This window comes from Impatiens glandulifera, chromosome 3 (genome assembly GCF_907164915.1).
Source record: "Impatiens glandulifera chromosome 3, dImpGla2.1, whole genome shotgun sequence".
Lineage (NCBI taxonomy): Eukaryota > Viridiplantae > Streptophyta > Magnoliopsida > Ericales > Balsaminaceae > Impatiens > Impatiens glandulifera.
In genome coordinates this window covers 22784380-22794053 of record NC_061864.1, presented here as the reverse complement: position 1 = coordinate 22794053, position 9674 = coordinate 22784380, and the positions used below count along the sequence as shown (strand labels likewise).

Below are 9674 nucleotides of genomic sequence, written 5' to 3'. Positions count from 1 at the left end.
TAGATTTAATTAAATAGTCCAGGACGTGAGCTCGTAATTTGATCATTTGAGCAAGCAATCTTGCAAATGTTTGATTACGAGTTGATAATAAACACGCATGTGGCCATCTTGTTGATGCATCAATTAATATCATAAAATATCTTAATGGTCCATGGTGGATGAATAAGCCCACATATGTCACTTTGTATTCTTTTAAGAAATTTCAAGGGTTCAGTCCTAATTTTAGATGGTGATGGCCTTATTATTAACTTCCCTTATGAATAAGCAGCACAAGAAAATTCATTGGGTAGAAAAATCTTTTGGTTTTTCAGTGAATGTCCACATGAATGATTAATTATTCTTCGTATCATAATAGCTCTAGGGTGTGCCAATCTATCATGCCATGTAATAAAATTATTTTGATCGACAAACTTCTGGTTTGTAACTACATGTACTTCGTCAACACTTATGTTTGTGAGATATAATCCAGAGGAAACTGTAGATAATTTTTCTAAATAACATTTTTTACCCGAGATGATACTTGTGATAGATAAATATTATTTATTGCTTTCATTTGTAGTCTCGATGTGATATCCATTTCCGCGGATATCTTTAAAACTCAACAAGTTTCTTCGAGATTTGGACGAATACAATGCATTATCAATACAAATGTTTGTTCCTTTAGGTAATATAATATTTTCTCTTCCGAAGCCTTCAATAATTTTTGAACTACCCGATATTGTATTCACATATGTCTCTTTCATCACCAAAGAAATAAAAAAATTATTGCTTTTCAAAATGGTATGTGTTGAGGCACTGTCTACGAGACAACTGCATTTTTCATTCATCACGTGTTCGTTTTCAGGAACCTTCATTTTCTTCATTAAATAAAATATAATATTAATAATTAATAACGAACAAATAATAATAATAATAATAAAAAACATCATCAAACTAAATATATATATAAGGCATTAACAAATACTATTTTTATTTTTATTTATTTATTTATTTTCGAAATTTTATTAAATATTATAAAGAAAACACAAAATATCAAATGACCTAATTCTTATTTTCACGCTCGAAAAAGAAAATCGACGATGTCAAACCCGAAAAAGTCATCGAGTCCAAAAGCTATTTTATCATCGTCGGGAGTTGAAGTCGAGTTGGACTCGATGGTCCCTTTTCCTTTTAGCGATGCTTGATAAAGATTGATAAAATGCTTCGGCGTACGACAGATACGTGACCAATGACCTTTCATGCCGCAACGATAGCATTTGTTTTCCACGGTCTTATTAATTTGATCCTTTTTATCATCGTTGCGGATATTGTGTCGACCACCACCACCACGTCCTTGACCATTTCCGCGGGCACGACCTGAAAAATGACCATGACCACGACCACGACTATGATGTCGTCCTCTATAATTATATGATGTCACATTCACTTCAGGGAATGGGTTCGATCTAGTTGACAGTCCTAATGATTTTTCATCAAAAGCTCATTATTTTGTTCGGCCAATAATAGACATGATATTAATTTTGAATATTTCTCAAAACCTTTTGCACAATATTACTGCAGTAGGAGCACATTCGATGCATGAAATGTGGAGAATGTTTTCTCTAACATGTCTCTGTTAGTAATAATTTCTCCACATAATTTGAGTTGAGAAGTAATCTGAAATAAAGAAGAATTATATTCACTCACTGATTTAAAATCTTGTAGGCGCAAATGCAGCCTTTCAAATTGAGCTTTTGGAAGAATGATAGTTTTTAAATGATCGTACATTTCATTCAAATTGTTCCATAGGACCAATGGATCTTTCACGGTGAGATACTCAATTTTTAAACCTTCGTGAAAATCATTGATTTGGCATTATCTTGGTCGGACGTAGTGTTTTCATCTTTGATGGTATTTTCAAGACCATTAGCGGCAAGATGAATTTCAGCATCTAGAATCCATAAAAGGTAATTCTTTTCGGTGATGTCAAGAGCCGTGAACGCTAATTTCATAAGGTTCGACATGAAATTGTTAGATGAAATAGTTAAGATTGAGAGTATAAGAGAATACCGTTGTCAATCTTGATCGATTTGGTTTTCACAAATGAGGTGCGAAAATTTGGCTACCACAAACGAGGAGGGAGCCTTCGACTTTTGCTTTAGGATCGAGATTTATCGTGCTGATAACGTGTTATGAACATACAAGATAAAGAACAAAAGAGATAACAACAAGATAATGTATTATTGTTTATCAAAGGGATACCTTTACAATATTCCTATGCGTCATATTTATAGGACTAGATACATAGAAATCAAAGGTGTTCATAGTTGTGGAATATGAAAACTAAGAGTCTTACACAATAACATTCATTAAATATATTGCATTCATAATAAAGTATTATATATTATATTACATAATTAGAAACACATTTGATGATTTGAATTTGAATTTGAAAAAGTTTGAGTTGTTTTTGCTTATAATCTAGAAAATATTTTAAATATGTTTTGGCTATGAAAGGCATTCAATTATTTTTAAATGAAATAATATTTAAAAATATATTTTAGTTATATATATATATATATATTAAAAAATTTAATAATATTTATTCATTTACTTAATTTTTTTTTCAAATATGCTCATAATAATATTGAATGAAATATAAATACTTTAAAAAATAATTTTTAATTTACATATATATATTTAATTACACATTTAAGTAATTATTTGTTATTATTATTTAATATATCCATAACAAAAAGATAATTTATACTAACTCAACACTTTTATTTCTATGGCCACTTAACTTAATTAATAATGGTCATTATTATATATATATATATATATATATATATATATATATATATATATATAATATTGGAACGATCATTATTATTGAAATTGAGATACAAAAATTGATTTTAAAAATATTTAATTTTTAATAAATAAAAGTTCAAATTGAATATTTTAAATTTTATGAAACTAAATAAAGAGTCAATCAAGTTAAAATTAAAATAATAAAAGGTTAAGCAATAAATTAAATAACATTATAATATTTAAATTATGAGAAACAACTATAAATTAAATAACATTATAATATTTAAACTATGACAAACAATCTTAATATTAAATAATAAAAATTACTTTTAAGTTTTGACAACTAAAACTCTAAATTATAATCATTTTCAAATAAAATATAAGATCAATTAGATAAAAAAACAATAAAACATTTAAACCAATTTAAATCAAACAAACTTAAACTAATAAAAAAATAAAAAATTAGAAGTGATAGTGCGAGAAAATGACATCATTAGCTGCGAAATAGATAAAGGATGATGAGAAAGAAGAAAGAAAAAATAGTTATTTTTTTAACGAATCAAATTACGTCATATTATTTTCTCTCAAATTTCATCCCAATCATTTTTCATATAAAAATTAAAAATAAAAATTAAAAGAGATGAGCTAAGGTAGAGAGTATGCCATGCAACAATTTAAACCAATTCTTGTTTGAATGTAAAACCAGTCCCCAATTTTCACATAAGACCAATTTTTTATTTCACATTCTTCCTAAATACTTAAATTATAATAATATTATCAAATAAATAGAATAATGATATCGAATTCAACAATTAGACGTTTTTGTTGGAGCGAGCAAAATTGTTTCAATCAAATATCCGAATTATTAATAAAACTTTGTACAAAAATTAGAATTCATCGTAACTCCTCATAAAAAAAATACATATTTAATCTTACTCTCATTATTTATTTAATATATTAGGTGTGATTTTGTAAAATAAATATAATTTTTAATATACAAATGTTCAATTCAACACGGAGTATTTTGAAAATAAATGTTAGTTGGGAGAGTCAATACTTGTTTTTTGGTCAGAAATCGAGAAAAATAAACTCCTAAAATCATGTCATGGTTAATATCTAGGGTTGGGGACAAAGAGTAGGAAGAAATAATTAAAGAAGTGATGACACATGCATGGAGTCATCTCCCATTTTATTAATTGATGAATAAAGTAAACAATTAATAGTTCATATTATTAATCTATCTATCAATTATCTTAAATTATCCCGATGTAGCATAACTATTTTAACACATCTATAAATATAAAGTTAAAAATTACAATTCTATAAATGGGCATTCTCATTTTACATAAATTATACCCTTATTTTAACATATATAGTCTACATTCAATGTTTTTGTTTATTTATATGTGACATTTGCATTTTTATTTTTAGTATGAAATCACACTAAACAAGGGGTTAATAAATGAGTTTTGTTGGTTCCTTTGGGCTCCAAATGGTTCCACGTTCTCGGCTTAGTGGCATATTGGACTTTGAACTCAAATGATATTTGAACAAGATGAAGTTCACCTTGTTAATTAATTTAATTTTATTTAATTCCAATTATCATAATTTTATGTCAATAAATCAATATAAACGTCAATAATAATGAAAGTATACCCAAATTTATCATAATAATACTTTATGAAGACGTTCAACGAATCTTTGTTTGGTTTTGAATCTTGAGTTCAGAATCTGTAACGAGTCAATTATCGTATAGACTGTCTTAAGTATAGACTGTCTTAAGTGGTGAGCTTTTAAATGTTCAAAACAATAGTGGTAGATGACATGAATATTTATTATTAACATTCATTCAATCTATTTAATTTTTATTTGGTTAATAAAGATTGTGTAGATCTCTTAAGGAGAAATGCATATATATGAATATTGGTCTAAGTGAACTAATGTGGAATGTTCTATCTATCAAATGGATATTTTTTTTAAATCTGAACAATCTATCTTATTTATTTATTTCTTTTATTTTTTAAAAATAACTTTTATAATAAATAAGAAATTAAAATATTGTAAAGAATCATAAAATCCAACTAGTCCAATTTAATAAGACTCCATAGAAACATTTGAATTTTGTAATTTTTTTATTTTCTTTTATTAATTATTTGTTTTATCTACAATTAAAGTCCTCTAATCTATTTATAAATTTGTGTACAGTCCTCATAAAAAAAAATATAGGTTTGGGTCAGTTTTTCATAGCCCACCAAAATTCATTTCTCATCTTATCATTTTTCAAACTTAACTTTTCATTAAAAAAATATATATCAATTTTTACTTTATTTTTTTACTTACGTCAATATATTTCAAAAACGTCTATGAAACATTGAAAATTTAGTAAAATGATACTAATTTCTTACATTCCAACAAAAAAATATATTTAATAAAATTAATATATTAATTAAAATAGAATTTTAAATTTGTTACAGATTTCTTCGAGTAAATAATGGCAATAAAGACATAATTTCATCCCCTCTTTATACTAGGAAAACATGGGCCTCTTTAAATCAAATTTTGGTCACTGAATTCAATTGTTTCAATTTAGCCAAACAATTTAACTACATACATGATTAAATGTTCATATAAAATCTTTTGTTTATTATTGTAAACAAGTTGTTTAAGCCATTTTTTTTTGTGCATTGTCCAATTCAGATACGTTCACTCGTCTTTGAAAGGAGGACGAATCGTCGTGGATTCAGATTCGGTAGATGATTTTGTGTGACTATGATCTTTTCCGTGACTCATCTTCGAAGCTGCATGAGCCGTGTGAAAAACTCGGCGGAGATTTTCATTAGAACATAATCCCATTCCTTGTAGCAATCGTTTTCTTCGTTGTTGAATGCAATCCGGATCCGACATCCAAATGTCGTAGTCATCAAACATGGGCGGTGGTGCCACTACTTGGACCGTCTCAAAATCGTGAATTTTTGGGGCGGAATTTGAAGTTGTAGAGGAAAAGAAGATGTGGCTGTCCTCAAATTCTTCGTTTTCGTCAGAACTAGACGATGCATTGTCAATGGGGACTGACGATGTGAATCGGGTGGTTGATTCGAAGAACCGATCATTTTCATCGTCGTCTTCGCCTAATTCGTGTCTCTTAGTCTTCCTTTGATCCGTGTCTGTATTCGTGTTCGATCCCTTTCTTTGAACCGGTTCCATTGCTATTTTTTTTTACCATTCATAGTAAATAATTGGCGGGTATTAATAATGGATATATAAATATATACACTCCTTATAAAATGGCTCACTATACTCTTAACCACTTCTTTTCCTAATGAAGTGGAGAGGTGAGTATGACTTGCTAAATAAAAATAAAATAAATTTTTTTTTTCTCTTTTTACAATTTATCTTTATCTCTCTATTCATTTGCTAATATATATGTTTTAAAATATTTATTATATTTTTATTAGAATAATAAAAAAGATAAAAATAAATAAAAATAATAACATTATTGAAGCAATTTGTTGAGATTGTGTTTTGAGAAGTAAGATTTAAAATGAAAAAAAAATATATGTTTCATTTTTTCAATTTCATTATCCTCGTTATCACTTGTTATTTATTTAGAGATAGATTGTATATAAACATAATATATATTGAATTTTTTTAAAATAAATTAAAAATATTGATATTTTACAATGTCTTGTTAGTAAAAAAAGAATGAACATTATTTATATTTAGAGTACTAGACTTAGTTTTTGCATGCTTCGTTTTTATTTAGTATCAATTTTTTTCTTTGTAGACCAAATTTTTTTTTATATGAGGTCTCTAATTCTAAGGTTTGTCACCATTAACTGTAAAGAACATATTTATCTAATTCAGCCTCAAGAAAACTGAGTTTTATTTATAGTTTAAAGTCTATGAGAGAAGTTAATTTGACATCAATGGACAATTATATGAAATGAGTTAGTGAACAATATAAGAATGAATGTCACAATTTGTAATCTTTTCTCACTTCTTGAGAAATAATCTCGCACTTATATAGATTCCTTCAATATTTATGTTATTGATCAATTCCTTGTGTTCTTCAATGGAGGTGACTGGTGAGTGTTCCATATATTTACATATACGCGTTGTAATTCCTTAGGCGATGACCGGTTCAATCCTGTGGTCTAATAATAACGAAATTGAGATTGACATTGCGAACTGGGCTATGACTTCGTGCCTCAAGGAAATCCACATCCTCGAAAGCTTCTTTTACATGAACATTAACCTATGTCACTATGTACAATTCAAGTAGCATCATAAAATTTTCAAACCTACAATCAGTTCCAAATCTCACTCATTTTCACAAAAGCGCTACTCTTTATTTTATTTTTCTAGTAAAGCAAGACATATAATTTGTTTAGGCACTAATATCAAATTTGACCTAAAGAGATTAAAAACATAAACTTGACATTAAATAAGGAAAAAAAACAACGCCCACCATGGGGCTCGAACCCATGACCACAAGGTTAAGAGCCTTGCGCTCTACCAACTGAGCTAGACGGGCTTTTGATTATTATTTTAATGTATAAATATACAACTTATAAATAAATAAGGGTTATATACTTAAAAGACGTGAAAAATTTGAGCTTCGAAATACTTACGATTATGATAAAAAAAATAATAATTATTATTATTATTATTGGAAACTCATATCTTATGTCGATTATGTTGACACTGACATAATTTATGCATGTGTTGGAGAATAGAGTAGTCAATTCAAGTAATTAGAAGGATATGATATTGTGCACATCTTGCAAAAATAACTATTTTAATTTTTTAGAATATTATTTTTATTTATAAAGTAGGTGTAAGGTTGTTTTCAATTGTTGATTTTATCACCACTAAATCTAAAGTAAAGAAAATGAGAGGTTTGTGAGTTGAAAATTGGAAAACAACAAGTGAGTAGTGAACAACTATGATTGATGGTGAACTAAGGAAAAAAAAAAACAATATCCTCAATGTGAAGAAAGTTGAAAATTTTATGTTGATTATGTTATTATTTTCTTCTTAAAATAAAAAAAATTATTGTATATTATTATTATTATCATAAGAAATAACACTGCTCTAATTTTAATTTATAACGATTTTGTGAGATTAAAATATAAAATTGTTTTATTTACTTTGAACTATCATAATAGATATAATAATTATATATATTTATCTTTGTTTAGAGGAATGTCATTCTCATTTGAATTGAAGTGTTCTTATGATATTCGAATCTCAAAATAAGAGTCAATTTTTTAATTTACAATCTTTAATACAAAAGGAGTGATAGAGAAGGATATTTGAGAAAGAGAATAACAAACGAAAAAAAGTAAAAAGTGTGAAAAAATAGAGAAGATAAAAACAAAATTATTATTATTTTAGTCAATCAAATTACGTATAAAAAAAAAACATTAAATATTAGATAACTCATTTTGAAACTTAATTTAAATTATAATGGAAAACACTTCATTTTTATAAATTAAGTTTATTCTTTGGAGTAAAGTAATTAAAAGTCATTTCTCATTATTGAATTTAAATTATTTTTAAGTGATTTAGTTTTCTTCTATAAACCAAACTTTTTCAAAACACTTTATTATATATATATTGTTTTGCTAGACTTTTTTAGGGCTGAATAGTTAAAGTAAAATAGATAGAATGGAATCAAAATTACTAGATTTTGCCCCCACCCACCTAAAGGATTTTTATTTATTTTAACCATAAATTAAAAAGTGATTCCATTTTCCACACAGAAAGAAAATCAAGGGCTCAACTCTGTTTTGGGCCCACCACTTTCTATCTTTCTTTCTATGGGCCCTTCACTTTACTTGTTTAGTCAATTATATAATGGGCCTATGTAAAGTCGAACTCAAAACAATTTAATATGAAAAAAATTATTTTCATATATAATAAATAAGGATAATATGAACGATTCTCTTTTTACATTTCAAATATTTCTTCATACAGATTTCATTTTGTTTTAAATTATTCTGAATATTTATTTTTGTTCAAATATTATAAAACGTTAATTTATATTGAAAACACAAATTCTTTTGATACTTAGTATATCAATTTTGTAAGTTTAGATAAACTTTCTTATTTTATTTTTGAATGACTTATTCAATTTCATTCTCAAACAATAATGCATCTACTCCGTTAAATTTTCAAACAATGATTTACATACTAAGTCGACGATGAAGTTGTTACTTATTTGTCTCTTCCATATTTAGAAATTATGTGTTTGTGTTGTGCCTTCAAATATCTCTAAGTAATAATGAATATTAATATTGAAAGAGATAAACATTTATGATAGTCATGTAAATAATATGATAAAGATTACGAAATATAAAATATGATATCCTAATATAAAACATATTATATTTTTGAATCGATCGATTAGACAATATTTATATCAATATGGTTATCCACTTAGTCAGGATAAATATAATATGAAAGACAAAATTAATTATTAATAAAAAAAATAAGTTTTAATCCAAATTTGAAAACATAACATTTAGCTGTATTAAGAGTTCAAAAATTTTGAGTAGAGAACATATTCATATTTGGAGTTTTTTTTGTATAAATATATAAGGAATAATTCTAAACAAAATAATATATATATACTCGTTATTCCATATCAATTAATGTTTCCCTTTTTCTGTATAAAATAATTTGAAAATTATTAAAAATAAAAATTTGAATTTAAATATTTATTCTAATTATTAGTATGCATTTTTAAGTTGAGTCTATTCATGATTTAAATTTGGAATTATAAAAATAGAGCATTTCGTGTAATATTTACACTAATGTTTGAAGTTTGAGATAATTGTATACTTGGTGGCTAAAGTTAAGGGAGTAATTTGAATCTT

At 26.2% G+C, this 9674-nt stretch overlaps 1 protein-coding gene and 1 non-coding gene across 2 annotated transcripts; both read right to left on the bottom strand.

Moving 5' to 3' along the window:
- Positions 1 to 1054: 1054 nt before the first annotated feature.
- LOC124930009 lies at positions 1055 to 2003 on the bottom strand. Its single transcript, XM_047470379.1, has 3 exons — positions 1830 to 2003; positions 1556 to 1656; positions 1055 to 1400 (listed from the first exon to the last, which is right to left on the bottom strand). The coding sequence occupies exons 1-3, from the start codon at positions 2001 to 2003 to the stop codon at positions 1055 to 1057; spliced, it is 621 nt and encodes a 206-aa protein (XP_047326335.1).
- Positions 2004 to 7254: 5251 nt separating this feature from the next.
- TRNAK-CUU lies at positions 7255 to 7327 on the bottom strand. The gene has a single exon. It is a non-coding gene; the product is annotated as a tRNA-Lys (tRNA).
- Between the last annotated feature and the right edge of the window lie 2347 nt (positions 7328 to 9674).